The 17035-nt window shown below is 50.0% G+C and overlaps 1 protein-coding gene across 1 annotated transcript; it reads right to left on the bottom strand.

The window, feature by feature from the left end:
- Positions 1-8747: 8747 nt before the first annotated feature.
- Positions 8748-10562, bottom strand: LOC308149784 (frizzled-8-like; the record flags this gene model as incomplete). The annotated part of the gene is made up of 1 exon (XM_080522674.1): positions 8748-10562. The coding sequence occupies one exon, from the start codon at positions 10560-10562 to the stop codon at positions 8748-8750; it is 1815 nt and encodes a 604-aa protein (XP_080378800.1).
- Between the last annotated feature and the right edge of the window lie 6473 nt (positions 10563-17035).

Below are 17035 nucleotides of genomic sequence, written 5' to 3'. Positions count from 1 at the left end.
CACTCTGGCAGAACTCACACACTTCGGAACGGGACCCACACACACTCTGTAGCGCAGTGGGAGAGTGGATCTGTTAGGTTGGAGCCTCTCTTGTACAACTGAGGCTCTTGGACGTTCCTGTCGTATGGGCATGGACTGATGGGATTGATAGTTTCATATTGATGACCTCTAAGGGATGAGAGGCACCGCGGTGGACCATGGAGAAGACGAGGCTAACGGACGTACTCTTCATCACTCTCAGTCACAACATCACCTTCATCGGTAAGTGTTTCCACTGTGGGAATGTCTCAAATCTATATAATGTCAAATCTATATAGGACATTTGGTTAATGTTCATCATTACAATGTTATGTTAATGTGTGTGTGTGTGTGTGTGTGTGTGTGTGTGTGTAGTAGTAGTAGTACAAGGGATAGGGTGGCCCTCCCTTCCTACATTCTTTAGGGAGAACTGTGGCTCTTGTGTGTGTGTGTGTGCACCCACCTGTCGGTGTGTGTGTGTATGTGTGTGATTGTGTGTTTGAGTGCACATGTGTGCATATGTACGTATGTATGTGTGCACCCACCCGTGTGTGTGTGTGTGTGTGTGTAGGGTGACATACAAATGTTTTAATGCCATTCCAGGGAAAACATGGTGGATCCTGCTGGTTGTCCTCCGTCTCCTCTTCCTCCTCCTCTCGGGGTTCCCTCTCTTCTACGACGAGGAGGACCGCTTTGTGTGTAACACCGTCCAGCCGGGCTGTGCCAACGTGTGTTTCGACGCCTACTCTCCCCTCTCCCTCCTGCGCTTCTGGCTGCTCCATCTGCTCACGCTCAGCCTTCCTCACTTCATCTTCGTCGCCTACATCACCCACAGAGTGGCGTCGCGTCTCGGTTGGACGGGCGGTTACCACGGCGACGATAACAGCCGGGCGGGCTCTCTGTCGACCCTCCCGCCCCCCTCCTCCAGAGAGACCTCCCTGAGCAAAGCCCCTCCCCTCCGTGCCACTCCCCTGACGCGGGAGACCCCGCGCTTCCGATGCGCCTACTTCCTGGTTCTGTGGATGCGGATCCTGCTCGAGGCCGCGTTCGGCGGCGCCCAGTACTTCCTCTACGGGTTCTCCGTCCCCGGGAGCTTCCGGTGCTCCGAGGCGCCATGCACCTCCGGGGTGGAATGCTACGTCTCCCGACCCACGGAGAAGACGCTGATGCTGGGCTTCGCGCTGGGGGCCTCCGGCCTCTCTCTCCTGGTGAGTCTGGCTGACCTGGTGTGCTCGCTGCAGGGGAGGGACGCGAGGAGCAGCAGGGGGGAGATGGCGGAGGTCGTGGAGGAACTGAGTCGAGGAGAGCAGAGCAGTCTATCGACGGGTAGTAGCGGCGGTGGCGGCGTCGTCGAGGAGGAGATGAAGGCCCTTCTGATTCGCTCGGCCTCCAACGGCGCCTCCGAGAGAGGGGTCAGAGGTGACAGAGTGACCCCGGGTGCTTACGGTTACGGCAACGGCGCCCCGCGTGGTGTTGTTGTTGGCGACCTTTCACCTCCGACGGCCGGGGTACGCAGAGAGATGGAGAGCCCCGCTAGGGCTCCCCTCCCCACGCCCACACCCACCCAGGAGAAGGACACCCAGCCGGAGGGTTGGAAGGCGGTGGCCGGAGGCCCCGTCCAACGCTGCCACATGAGACCCCCGCAATCCCCGTCACCGTCCCTCCCCAGGATGGAGAGAGGCCCAGGGGCAGGCCCCCCTCGTACCCCCACACCGATGCTCACCAGGAGGGTAGGCCGGGGCCAGTCTCCCCCCACCCTGGAGGGTACCGCCACTGTCTCTGCTGAGCAGCAGTCTGAAGGCAGCGAGGCCCAGGACAGAGGCAGGGCTTATGTGTGAGGACGGGGCTCATTGGGATGGACGGAATAATAATTGTAGAAATAATTGACCATTTAGCAGATGCTTTTTAATCCAAAGCGATTAACAATTAGAGATTACAGGGACATTCTCCCTGGAGTAATTCAGGGCTAAGTGCCTTACTCAAGCCAAGGTACGTAAATAACGTTCCATATTGTATTCCATGCATTACAATGAGCCTTTCCTCTGACTTCTACCTCCACCAGCCTCCCCCTGGGTCAGACCAGACAAGACAGGGGGAGGAGAACCTTTTTAGTCAGATAGTTCCTTACTGAAAGTACTGTAGTCCGTACGCCAGGAGGAACTGTAATCCATGGTTCAGGGTTGTTCAAATAGCCTCTACTACTAACTTCAGCTAACTTTAGCCACCGCTAACAAAAAAACAATGGGTGTGAATGGGATCAAAAGAGACAAAGTTTAACATTTGTGGCCAAGTAACGACTCACCAAGTCCGAAAGTTCATTTGAGTTGGTTTGGCCACAACTGTTGAACTTTGTCTCTTCCTCCCATTCACACCCATATTTGTTAGTGGTGGCTAAAAGTTAGCTTCCGTTATTATTGGCTATTTAAACAACTCTGACCCTCTAACCCTAACCCTAACTTTCAGTGTAAGGAACCATCTGATTATAAGATGGAAACACGTCAATCATCCCTTTGATACATCTCCTTTCCGTCTGTAGAGTTGCTTGCGTTTGCAGAATTACAAAACGAGTCATTCGAACAATGTTGGTTGACCTTCAATGAACAATGGTTACAGTTGTCAGCTGTTGATGGGCTCACATGTGTTTTTATTGGGTTGACTTACACTAGTCCCTACCCTGCCCTGCCCTGCCCCAGTGTTCCCCTGCCCTGCCCTAGTCCCTGACCCAGCCTAAGCCTCGGACGCGTGGGTGAGGAAACCTTACCCTGCGATCCTGGCATCCAAGGACATGAAGAGACCATCATTCAATCAATCAATCAAATGTATTAGCGTTGCACTTCTTACGTCAATAATTCGACCCAAAAGTGCATTACAACATGAACAATATATGCAAATATGCAATATAAACAAATATGCAATATAAACAAATATGCAATATAAACAAAGAAAGACCCGACCATAGACTCCCAAAAAACAAGCCCAAGACAATCTAGACACATTGCCTTGTGTCGACCCTGTCATCCTTGGGGATCAGAATGGTGTTGACACATTAAGGAGGGGGGTGGCGGGGGGGGGGGGTCACTGAGGTCAACAGCCCAGTGATGCTTTGGGAGAGGGAGGGAGAGGGGGGGGGGGGGTATACAGGGTTGAGGTGAACAAGGGCAAGACAATATAACAATAGATAAACTCACTGACCCAGACGGAGAACTCATCACCTGTCTCCTTCACCTACTCCCAGACACACCAACACATAGCAGTGTTGTGGAATAGCCTGTATAGACTGGCTTGTTATTATTACTGTAATAGTACTTATATAGTCACTATTTCTGACTACGTTTATGTTTATGAAGAGAATCCGAGAAAAGGCTGCTACAAGTACAGTGGAGGCTGGTGGAGGTAGAAATCAACAAGCCCTCATTGAGCCCGTCCTTCGATTTCTACCTCCACCAGCCTCCACTATTCAACTACCTTTATAAGTTTCCCCATGGCTGCTACTGTATGTATCTCTGTAGAATAAAAGGATCAAGTACTGAATTATTGCATATCAATGTCTTTACTGCTCCCTTGTGGTGGATATGGGGAAATGCAGTAAAGAATAACCGCTCCAGTCGAAATGAGACATGCAAAATCTAAGGACATAGCAATGTCCCCTTGAGGTCTGAGAATAGAAACTTTATTTTCATAATCATAATAAATCTTTCAGTTTTCTCGGAATGCGTGATGTTCTCTGACCAAAACAGGGAAAATATACAGTCAGCTCTCCCTCTCTCTCGGTCTCTCCCCCTCTCTCCCGCCCCTTCTCCTTTCCCTCTCCCTTCCTCTCTCCCTTCTTTCCCTCTCTCTCTCTCTCTGTCTTTCTCTCTCCCTCCCTCCCTTCCTCCCTCTCTCTCCCTCTCCCTTCCACCCTCTCTGTCTCTGTCTGCCTCGCTCTCGCTTCCTCCCCTCTCTGTCTCACTGTCTTTCTTTCTCAAACCTCCCATCCTCCCTCTCTCTCTCTCCCTTTCTCTCTGTCTGCCTCTCTCTCCCTTCCTCCCCTCTCTCTCTGTCTCACTGTCTTTCTCCCCCCCCCCCTCTCCCTCCCATCCTACCTCTCTCTCTCTCCCTTTCTCTCTCTCTGTCTCTCTCTCCCTTCCTCCCTCCCTCTCTCTCCCTTTCGATCGACCCACTATCTGAAGCTGATCCACAGCCCAGCGCACCCTGGCCCTGAGCGGTGCAGCACCGACCACTCTGTGATCTCAGGGGTGAAGGAGAGCCAGGATGGATACAGAGAAGTTAGAGGGAGACGTCAACATGGAGCACAACAGCACATCAGACATATTGATTACCCAGACTCCCTTCACCTGCCAAGAAGATCTGAGGAATTGTGGGATTGTTGTCCCCCGGCGACATACAAAAAATCGATACACACTCCTTTGTTGTTGCTGTTCGACTGAATGCACAGGGGGGGGAAGACACATACGCATGCATGCACACACGCGGACGCTTATGCACACACACACACACACACACACACACACACACACACACACACGCACACAGACACACACACACACACACACACATGTACACACACACACGTACACACACACACACACGTACACACACACACGTACACACACACACACACACACACACACACACCACACACACACACACACACACACACACACACACACACATACCCATGCATGCACGCACACACGCACACAGACTTCTGGCATTTAAGTGTAGTAGTCCAAGCCCATTTCTCGTTTTAAAATGGTCTGGTGTTTCTAGGGTGTGTAACTCCCTGAGGCGTAAGTGGAGGCCTTGAGGGGGCTGAATCATCAACGTACTGTATGGCCGTGTCAGAGTAGCCTACTGAGGGTGCACACACACACACACACACAGACTCTGTCCTACTGATCAACAACAACAACAACAACAACAACAACATTAACAACAACAACTGCCCAATGATTGAAGTCTCTCTGTGCTTTCTGTGTGTCCAGTGAGGCCGGGGGAATGGGTTCTCACCCGTTCATTGGACAGCTAATCGCCCTGTGTTGTTGTTGTTGCTGTTGTTATTGTTGTGTAATCAAACGGCAGATCTAAAGCTTCTACCACGCCTGAGTGAGACCACCACGTTTCCTCCCGCTACGCTGACCACACCGAGAGCACACAGAGAGAGAGAGACCCCCCTGGTCGAAATCAATATGACCCTTCATCAAAACCCAATAAAACACTTGCTTGGATGTTTTTTTTCTTCCCTTTTTTCTCTCCACATCATCTCAATTGGATGTTGTCAAATATCAGCGTCTATTCCGTAGGCCACCTCCAACCCTGACATGGAGACGTTCCATCATTGCTATGCTGGCCTCAGCCTCCTCAGCCATCGGCACTGAAGACTTCTGTGTTCAATTTCCAATCTATCTCAATCAGTAAACCAATTGAATCAAGAGACAAAGCCGCCATTCATATCCCTTCCCTTCCCCACCCCTCTCCCATCCTGCCAAATCCCCCAATCTGCCCTCTCTAAGTCAGGGGTTGAGGACAGGAGGTGTAGGGTGCTATGCTACGGATGGCCCACAGTAGACTTTCTCAGTGATAGGCTACTCCCTGTACCCACCTCCTGTTTACATAGGCAAGGAGATGGATCCGGCATGAGTGACCTCTCCACCCATTTCCTGTGTTGATATTTGCTGCAGGGGAGAGTGAACATAGATTGACCCTTGAACCCCAGCATCACTGGGCCCTAGGCGTCTGTCTGTTATGAAGTATAGCCTGTCTGTATAGCCTCCACTGTCTAGGAAACAACAAGTTGTTCATTAAATTCGAATGGGATGAATGGTATGGTCGAATAGTATCACAAAATGGAAATAATCAAATATAATATTTCTTCAACGCTATAGCCTATTCGTGTGGGACATCTCCAGTCAGTGCATATTTGAAATGTCCAACTCGCTTTTATTAAATGCTTATTAGAGGTTTATCATAGTAGTGTACATAGCCTTTATTTATGTAAACCAGCTCTTTTCTCTTCTTGTTTTTAGTTTTTTTTCCCTAGCACCAGGGGAGCCCCCCCTCCCAAATTTCGTTGTTTGGTACCTGTACTATATCAATGACAATAAAGACCATTCATTCATTCATTCATTCAATTAAGCAACCACGCTTGACATATGGTGACCACGAGGTGGCAGTGTTGTATCATTTGCATTAGCCCACTTGGTTCGCCCTGGCCTAATTGGCGTGTGTTTGACGGAAACAGAACTTCGATCAACTTCACGAGGTGGTACCGTCGTGTTTATCGATCCATTATAAGAATAAGGTGTCAAATATGATCACAAACATGAACTCTACTAGCCCACAACAACGATTTGGGGGCAATTGACACGGTAAAGCTGTTCAGCCAGTGGATTTGTTTGCAGTTGAATTGCCGAACAAAGAACAACACCAGACTATCAGTAGAGATGCACCTTCTATTCAGCTTTAGAACCATAATGTATTTGGAGATGTGAGATGTCCATGCAGAAGGTGAACATGGGCCATGATGTCATGTTTTACCTCCTAGCCCCATCTTTGACTGGTAAGCTATTGTTTTGTTGTTTTCCATTTGGTGTTGTGTAGTATCGTAAATATATAATACTTAGTCTCAGATAGGGCTAATCCTAGGCCTATACATACATTTCTCTGGCAATATAATATTTATTATATATAATATATATAGTTTATTATATAAACTTTTTTTTTGACATGATACATTACAATGCTCATAACTTTTTAAAATAAAGGGCTATCTCAGTCATTCAACCAGTTATGAATAGCTGAGAACTTCTAATTTATGGAAATATAAAAAAATGAAAATGTCAAAATGCCACCATGTGAAGGGTTTTCCCAGGCCGCCACACAGTATTGTGTTACATTGACGGTGGGTGAATTTGTGTTCTCATTTTCTCTGTGCTTGTTAAGAGGATAAGAAGACAGCTATTTAAGCACTTTCAGCCCCAGACGCAGAGTAAACCGACCACACACTGGGGGTAATTACCTTTAAAACACGAGAGGGGTGGGCCCAATGTCCTCCTCTCCTCACTACATATTAGCCCAGGGGGGCTCTCGACAGTGACAAGAGGACACCCTGTCAACTATCTACATGGACGTTACCTCACACACACGTCAACAGAACCGACATTCTAAATTCTATATCAAATTCCCGAATAGTCTGCTAATTAATCGTCCCTTTGCGTTCATGGAGTGTTCCAGATGTGACAGATTTCGTGAGAGGTCATCGGTTCTAATTGGGGACAGAAGCTTGCGTTTGTAACGTAATTGTCGCGCAGAGGGGTTTCCCTAAAGGGGGGTTACGCATGAGCAGACCACCTGTAGAGCGCCCATTGCCATTCCAATGTAGCCCCCACACACACCTCCGCCGTGCCCCCCCCCCCACCATGGGTTAGTCACATCTACAAGCCTAGAAAAGTTAACTCGTTTTCCCGAAAGAAAGAAAGAAACCGCAGTCATGTGTCAGAAACTTAAGGCGTTTGTTTCCAGGAGGAAATAATGTTTGACACTCTCCAATTACGCGTTAGATCAACCATAAATGCAGGCTAGCCCCCCATCTGTGGCAACAGTATTCTTTTTATATATTGTGTTTATTCAAATATAAACTTTTAATACTGTAATCACAGACGGGGTTGGAATACAGGCTATGTATATCTCAACCACTCAAGTCACTTCATATATTAACCGTCACTGCCTACCTTCTTACCAAAAGTATCTTCTTCTCTTCTGAATGGCATGAACATGTATATACAAACCAACCCAAACATATTTGTAGCACTATGCAATATCCCAGAAGTAAAGCGAGCATGAATGACAACTATTACGCACAAGTAAAATGTCATAAAAGCAGTTTTATTCTCAAAATAAAGATCTTCTATCAAAGTGGAATTATACATATTTACAATCTCGTATAAATTTCTATATACAAATGTACACATTTTTTTTTTTTACATCAATAATTATATAAATAGGCCTACATCTCGCATGAATGAAACCCGTATGAGACATAAGGCGTACTGTATTCAAACCATCTTTGATATCACGATTGCCTCATTTTAGGTTAAAAATAACGAGGCAAAAGCCCAGTCTCTTTTCTAATCATAAATCAGGTGTTTTTAAGACAAAATGGTTCTTTGCAGTAATAAAGCGGACTATGTATGTACCATGTATGTTATTCTAGGCCTACATGTCGTGAGCTTAGAATGATAAGGTTCTATCTCCGTTTAGGGTAGTTCCGAGATATTGAGCGTCAAAGTTTTTACATTCCATTATGTTTTGTGAGATGGAACCTTTGTATTTTATTAATTACTAACAAAAGAAATGTAAACATTTTAAAAATAACACCACACAGGCATTAATAAACACCTAATGGATCAGATTATGTCAAAAACTCAATTTTGACAAAAATGGAGATAGAACCTTATAATTCTAACGTCACGGTATGTTATTCTAGGCCTACATGTATCGAAAGGGGGAATCTGCACCGTAAGGAGCTGGTGTGTATTTAATTAGGCCGAGATAAGACTCGGTGCATTATTCCCCTGCAGGAACATTGTTCTACCCCGGCGTCTCCCGTCCCGCTCCAAGTCCCTTGGCTTTGTGTTGTAGAAACCATTAGCGGCTCATTTAATGTGCTAATTGGTACACGCTGACGGACAACCCCGACACAAATTAGCGGTCCATTCTTTCCCCATTCAGACCCGTGACAATGGCATCTGTTTCGGACAAGACACGGAGCTGGCGGTCCCCGACCTCCACGTCAGTCCGGTGCTGACATCACTGTACATGGACCCCCCGCCGCCCCCCGCCGCGGCCCCCCCCTTACTGCCCCAGCAGCAGCGCGTGCAGAAGGTCCTCCACGATTCCAGGGTCTTCCCGGACCAGACCCAGGCCCCCGAGGTGATGCCCACCAGGAGGCACATGAAGTACTTGAGCATGAACACGGCGTAGTCCGGCCTCTGCATGTCCTGCTCCGACAGGCAGGAGCAGTTGTGGGTGACCTCCCACGTCTGCCGGTTGTGCTGCTCGTAGAAGTAACAGGCCACTATGACGGTGGCGGGGACCGTGTACAGCACCGTGAACATCCCTATCCTGATCATCAGCCTCTCCAGCTTGTCCGTCTTCGTCCCCCCCTGCTGCTTGATCACGCTGCGTATCCTGAACAGAGACACGAACCCGGCCAGGAGAAACATGGTGCCGATGAACAGGTAGATCACCAAGGGCGCCAGCACGAAACCCCGCAGGTTGTCCAAGTTCTGGTTGCCCACGTAGCAGATCCCGGCGACGGGGTCCCCGTCCACCGAACTCAGGGCCAACACGGCGATCGATTTCATACTGGGTATCAACCAGGCGGCGAGGTGGAAATACTGGGAGTAACCCGCGATGGCCTCGTTGCCCCATTTCATCCCCGCCGCCAGGAACCAGGTGAGGGAGAGGATCACCCACCAGATGGAGCTGGCCATGCCGAAAAAGTAGATGAGCAGGAAGACCACGGTGCACAGCGCCGGCCCGGTGGTCTCGTAGTGGACGTGTTCCGCGCCGTGTTCCCCGTCGCACGCCACCTGTTCGTGTCCCGCGACGAGCCGGACGATGTAGCCCACGGCGACGAACATGTAGCAGGCGGAGAGGAAGATGATGGGCCGCTCCGGGTACTTGAACCGCTCCATGTCGATCAGAAAAGTGGCCACAGTGGCGAACGTGGACACGAAACACAACACCGACCACAGCCCGATCCAGAACGCCGTGAAGGTCCTCTCCTCTCGGGAGAAGTAGGGGTTGTGGCAGGGCATGGCGCAGTTCAGGATCTGTCCCGTTTTGACCCGGTTATAAAGGGGGTGACTGTCGCTGTTCACCTGCACCATGGGCGCGCGACAGTGGCACCCCGGTTCGCAGGACGACGAGACGGCCGGTTTGTGTTTACCGGGCACGTTCGAACGGCCGTGTCCAGTCTTAGTACCCTTTCGTGGGTTGACCGGTTTCACCGGGCGATTGGTCGGCTTGGCCACCACCGGGGAGGCTGTCGTCGTATGATCGCTTCTGTTATAGTCCATGCAGAGGGTGTCCTGCCCCTGCACCGGTAACAGATCGCACCTCATCCGATCTGGCCAGGGGAACCCGTACTGTCTCATCAGCGGCGCGCAGCCCGCCCGGGCCCTCTCACACACGCTCCGGCAGGGGGGCAGAGGCTTTTTATAGTCCTCCAGGCAGATCGGCGTGTACATGCTGCACAGGAAGAACCGCAGGTCCGGGGAACACTTGATCTCCACCAGGGGCCAGAACTGGTGCACCTCCAGGCCCGCCTCGTCCTGCGTGTCGTGGTTGAACTGGTTGGGCATGTAGGTGAAGTTGTAGCCGATGCCCCGGCACAGGGGCACGGAGATCTCCTGGCAGGTCGGCTCCTTCGCCGCCGCGGCGCAGCGCGTCTCCCCGTGCAGGAGGAGGAGGAGGGCTAGGACCACCGCACACCGGCAGCACCACCACGACCACCAGCCCGACACGTTACACTCCATCTTCCACTCACACACACACTCACACACACACACTCACACACACACACACACACACACACACACACACACACACACACACACACACACACACACACACACACACACACACACACGCACACACACACACACACACACACACACACACGCTCACTCACTCCCGTTGAATGAAAGCGTCTTCTCCCGTCCAAAGTGCCAGCGAACTTGCGCTCTGCAAGTAGGCTGTGTTAGTCCGGTTAATCCAGGGATGCTGCTGGTGAACTCATTTCTCCTCCGCGCAGATTGTTTATCTCTGGGAGTCGCGCCTTCGGGTGCGCTGTCGGTCTCTCTGTGTCTGGCCGGCTGGTAAAAAAAATTGGTAAGAATTCCAAAACACGGCGTTAAGGTGGTTATCGTTGCACTATTCCTCGAACCCGTGTCCTCCTCATAAGATGCTATTCACTGGGAGAATCGAATTTAGGCGCCGTTCACGTCTGCAGTGCGCCTCTCTCTCTCACTCTCTCTCTGTCTGTCTCCCTTTGTGTGCAGACGGCACCGTTACTCGCTCTGCGTGCTCTGTTTGTCGTCGGCGGGTTCATTGCATATATATATATACAAGGCGTCGGAGTCCCTCCCCTCCGTGTTGGACTGCGTTATCACACACGCCAACAGGGGCGGGGAGCAAAGCGTAAGTCAATCAAGTGTTTCCAAAAAATGTGTTTGTTTTAAATGTTCGCCCAAGATGGGAGACTGTTTTTTAATCAGTCTGTCTCTCTGTTGGGCCTCGCCCTCCCTAGACAAACGTGTGCCTAATGACTTATCGACTATGGCCAATACGCTTGGATTTGTGAGGGCAATAAAGCATTACAGATATTACAGATATTTCCCCCATTTTTGAACATGGCACTGCATGCCCTGAATATGAAATCTGACATTTGCATTTCAGTCAACCAAAATCCATAGCTGCAAGATAATATATATATATATAAAAAAAAAATAACATGTACAATTTGACCTTAGTAATATGCAAGTTACCTCTTACTCATACATTTGGGCAATTTAACCAATTTATAACGACCCAATACATTATTTGTAAATCAAGAGCATGGATTAGTTATATGGACCTAATTTCTTTAAGTTAGTGTGAGTGTGTCTCTGTGTGTGTGTGTGTGTGTGTGTGTGTGTGTGTGTGTCAGGGAGGGGGCTAATAAGGGCTATTAGGCGAACATTGGGGGGTGGTCCCAAACTAAAGAAAGAGGTGTTTGTCTTAATTGTGGTGCCAGTGTTTCACTTAGCGCTTGTATAGGGCCCCCCCGCCGGGAGAGTGATTATTGAAATGACCCCGCCAAGCCCCAACAAACATCAGGATGTGTGTCCAAAGTCTCAGTTAGCTAGCTAGTTAATTCAGGAGAATATAAGCTAACAGGGCTGATGGCTTTCAGAATGCTATGTGATAGACATCACTGAGGTGATTCTGACACACTAATTGGTTTTGGCAGTTGTAGACAAAGCCATAATGTTATTTGGTGACAATGCCCATGTCTCTCTCCTTCTGGTCTGTCAACAGGTGTGTGTGTGTGTGTGTGTGTGTGTGTCCCTCGTCGGACCCAAGGCGACTGTCGTCAGGGAACGGAGGAGAGGACACAGACATCGTTCCTAGCTACGAGGTACAGAAGCATTCCTGTGTGTCGCCTTTGTGTATGTTACATTTGGGGTGAATGCGTCAGAGGCAGAGCTGTGCGACTTGGGACACAAATGTCGGGATAAAGATGAATCCCGTGGTCCTGGACTACATCACATTGTCAATAGGAATCCTCAATTGCAGACGCTTTTTTTTTTTTTTGTCTAGGTCGATGATAGGCTTAACCTGTGTCCGGGGGGAAACCAGCGCTAAAACGCTTTTACAAACTCTGCAACGCCTAGACCTTTGGGTCGACTTTTCGATTCTAACACTTTGACAGTCCCTACTAGACCCCTCCACTCCCCACCCCCCTACCCCCCCCTAATCCCCCCCCCCCCCCCCCCCCCAACCCCAGAGCTGTGAAGCCACAGGTGAGGGTGAGAGCTGGCGAACAGGTGTCCTGTCCCATGTGCGCTGAGCCGGGCTACAATAACACCAGAGGAGAGTCGGCATCGGTTACACACTGATTGTGTTCTATCAGAGCCCAGCCCCCCCCCGTATCGATGAACAGGCCAGATAGACCCACAGTCCCCCTCAGTCCCAGACACCAACTGTTGAGGAGACCCCCCCCCACCCCCCCTCTTTTACTCTCCCTCTCTCTCTTATTCCCCCTTTGTCTCTCTCTCTCTCTCTCCCCTCTCTCTCTCTCTCCCCCCCCTCCCCCTCCCTGTGTGTAACCTTGATAGCAGGGGTCTGGTTACATACGGGCCCCCCTGCATTCCAAATTTAAAAGGGTGGAAATGGAATTACTGCATCTGTTTAAAACTCAATTTCTACATTCTCTGGCCAGAGTAGAACCCCCCCCCCCCTCTCTCTCTCTGTGTTCTCCCTGGGCTTTCAGAGTTCTGGATGAGAGAGAGAGAGAGGGGGGGGGGGGTCCCCATTTAACAAACACATGCCGTTATAAATGCCTGTCTCTATTCATCAACTTGTAATGTCCTGAGTTGTCCCTGTAGTGTGTCCCCTCGTGCAGTAACACGCAGTGATTGAGATGACCTTGTGAAACGGTGACAGGAACCGTATCCATGGCGACTATTGATACATGTTGACACTTGCTGCGTTCCGAGTCATAACTCTATACAACGGCTTGATTACGGTATTTAGTTTTGAGCCTCCGGAACCTACTATATTTAACCTAAATAGCTTTTCCTCTAATCTGCCTGAGGTCAGGTTAAATAAATAACGTGTCTTTTTTTAAGCGGACAAATGTATTTGATTTGTAACTTCATCTGCGTTATAGAGCAGAGGCCGGCGGTGTAATGAGATCTGATTTATGACTACAGATAAGAGAATACTTCCCCTCTCCCTCTCTCTCTCTCTCTCTCTCTCTCTCTCTCTCTCTCTCTCTCTCTGTCTCTCTCTCTCTCTCTGTCTCTCTCTCTCTCTCTCCTCTCTCTCTCTCTCTCTCTCTCTCTCTCTCTCCCTCTCTCTCTCTCTCTCTCTCTCTCTCTCTCTCTCTCTCTCTCTCTCTCTCTCTCTCTCTCTCCCCCCCAAGATGTTTACCTTTGCGTTAAGACACAGTCCTTTTGACGCCACCCTTGATCTCGGTAGAATGGCGCGAGTTTTTCCTGTCCGTGTAAATGTGACGGGCCGGGTTTGGACCTGGGTCTCCCTGTGCAGACGGCACAAGCATCTACCACTAGGCTGAGAGGACGTCCTCGCGGTCCGAGGGCGACGCTGGGGGGCTTCTACTGATCTTCTGACCCTTACCACTACGTCTCCTAAAGACACCCGCTTTCCCCTCTACTGTGTCCCTAAGAACTTCTATTGCCCCCTTGTACTGTTTCTCAGTTTCTCCCGGAAAAAAAAACCAAAAAAAAGTTTTAGTAGAAGGCGATAGGGAGAAGGTTTTTTCTTCTATCAGTGGCCCCGGGCCCGAGCTAGATTACTCTTCCTGCAACGAATGGTGGATTGCTGATTCACATGCTTAGTATTCAAATGTATTGATTGTAAGTCGCTTTGGAATAAGGCGTCTGCTAAATGCCAAAAATGTAAATGTAAATTCTACAGTGTCTCAGGCAGGGCTACGTAACGGTCTGTAACGTGTTGATTCAACCTCCTCAGCCTGTAGCCCCCCCCCCCCTTTGCCTGTTTACACTCCGACTTGCTGCTAATCCGCTTCAGGTGTGTCACACTCACACAGACACACACTCACACAGACACACACTCACACAGACACACACACACACACACACACAGACACACACACACACGCACACAGACACACACTCACACAGACACACACACACACAGACACGCACACAGACACGCACACACTCACACAGACACACACACTCACACACACAGACACACACTCACACACAGACACACACACACTCACACACACACACTCACACACACACACACTCTCACACACACGCACACACACACAGATACACACACACACTCTCACACACACAGACAGTCAGTACCCCTGAGAGGTGACAGTGTGTATCTATTGGATTACCTCACCTCGGTGTCGTTACCTGGACAAACACAGCCCGCCCCTCTAATCAGCCGACTGCTGGGCCAGTCCTGTCTCTTCTGACCCTAACCCCTAACCCAGGGGAGGGAAGACACAAAGACTTAATTACCCATGATGCCACAGAGGCCGGAGAGCTCTGACCGTGGCATGGATTATTTATTTTTTGCTGCACAAACTTTGACTGCACTTATATAGCACCTTTTTCCAAAGCACTTTACAACGGTCTCTCATTCACCCATTCACACACATTCACACACACACATTCACGCGCCAACGGCAGCAAGCCACCATGCAAGGCGCCGGCTCGCTCGTCGGGAGCAATTTGGGGTTCAGCGTCTCGCCCCAAGGACACCTCGACATGTGGCCGGCCGGGGATCGAACCGCCGACTTTGCGATGGTTAGCCGCCGGCCCTACCTCCTGAGCCACAGCCGCCCGTCACAGCCGAGAGACGTGGGAGCCGTGGCTGTGCTTGCACAGGGGCCGCGCGATAACGTCTTTACCCTTTATCTCCAGATACCTTTTGTTCACACTTCACAGCGTTTGCTAAGTGGCCTCTCTATCTGTGTCAGCACTCTGTCAGACCTCTGTAATGACTCTAGGAACACACTGCTAATTGATAGCGAGGTGTGTCATTATCAATCTGCGTATTGTACTGCGAGCTCCGTAGTAAGCGCGAAAAAGCAACCGACGCCAAGCGTCTCTGTAGACCTGATAGTGGAGGATAGCTCCGCGCCAAGGCGGTGCGGTACGCGGTGCAGCCCCCCCCCACCCCCCCCTGCCCTTTTCTAAATCACAACGTTGTTCTCTGAAACGTCACCCCCCCCCCCCCCCCCCGGGCCCTGAGGGCCGCCAGGCTACTCTAAACCCCGACCCGACTGGAAACATTTGCGGCGTGTTTATAATCCGGTTCTTTCTCTCTCCTGCGATGACGTGGTCACCGAGGTAAACACCCTGGCCGCCCCCGGGAGCCCTCACACAGCCGCCGATTCATCGGGTTGCCGTGGGTGACGTCGGCCGGGGCTGGAAACGGAGTTCTAGCGCGCAGACTTAGCGCGCCATTCATTCATTCGTGATGTTTTATTGCTGACGTTCACCTGAGGGAACGCGACGACGTGAAACACGCGTGCGTCCACGCACACACGCACGCACACACACACGCACACACACACACACACACACGCACACACAGAGAAGGCATTTCTCTGAGTCATTAGGCAGAGTGAAATGAGGAAATGTTGTAATGTCAACATGACATCAACTATTTTTTCTCTTTCCCCTCAGCTGGAAATCGTCACTATGAAAGGCCACCTTTCAAATAGACTGGTTTTTAGAAGCATGTCTGAAATCAGTGTTAATATTGATTTGATACATAGGATTAGTATGGACAGTTATTTGTCTGACAGATTGAGTTTTCCTTCGGAGCAATTACTGTCATCAGTTTGAACGTAGAGGCGTTTACTCGTACTGCTATTGACTCTGTTTTTTTTTGTTATGTACACAAGAGGAAAGAACCCTGCCCTCGACCGCTCAAAAGATTGGAGGGTTGGCAGTGAGCCAGACCTGGGGGCAAGCTCAATGAAGCACAGATACGCATTTGAAATGATTTAAAATACTATTTGAATACAGGAGGTCGTCTGCTGTGTGTGTGTGTGTGTGTGTGTGTGTGTGTCAATGTGTGTCTGGGTCTGTGTGTGAGTCTTTGCTCAGTGTTTTACTAGTGTTTTACCTCAAGTGAACCCGATGGCCCCTCTCCTCTCCTCTCTGTTTTCCCTGCAGAGCTATAAAGCCCATCTCAGATGCATATCTGATACTTATGTAACCTGGACTTATGGAATAATAAGTAATAAGCGTGGAAATCAGAGGGGTACAGATTTCGCTGTCGGTTTAGACGTTATGTTTCCTCATTTCACTTATCTTTGAACACACGCACACAAACACACACACACACACACACACACACACACACACACACACACACACATTCACACAATCAGAGGGGTACGGATTTCCTTGTAGTTTTAGGTATCTTATGTTTCCTTATTTCACTTATCTTTGAACACACACACACACACACGCACACACACACACACACACATACACACACACACACACACACACACACACACACACACACACACACACACCAGCAGCCCTGGAGGTGTTTAGTCCTGCAGTGCCTCCCCCTCCCCAGCCCCGCTCCAGCCCTGTGTAGCCCTGTCGGAGCTCAGCCCGCTGCACACACTCGACACATTCCACACCTGCCTGACAAGCCGACCCAGACGGCACCGGACAGGCCAGGGTGTGGGCCCCACGGGAGGACTAATCCACAC

This window comes from Nansenia antarctica (genome assembly GCF_963989245.1).
Source record: "Nansenia antarctica genome assembly, chromosome: 2".
NCBI lineage: Eukaryota > Metazoa > Chordata > Actinopteri > Argentiniformes > Microstomatidae > Nansenia > Nansenia antarctica.
Note: the sequence above shows the minus strand (reverse complement) of the source record. Positions and strands in the feature narration are given on the sequence as shown.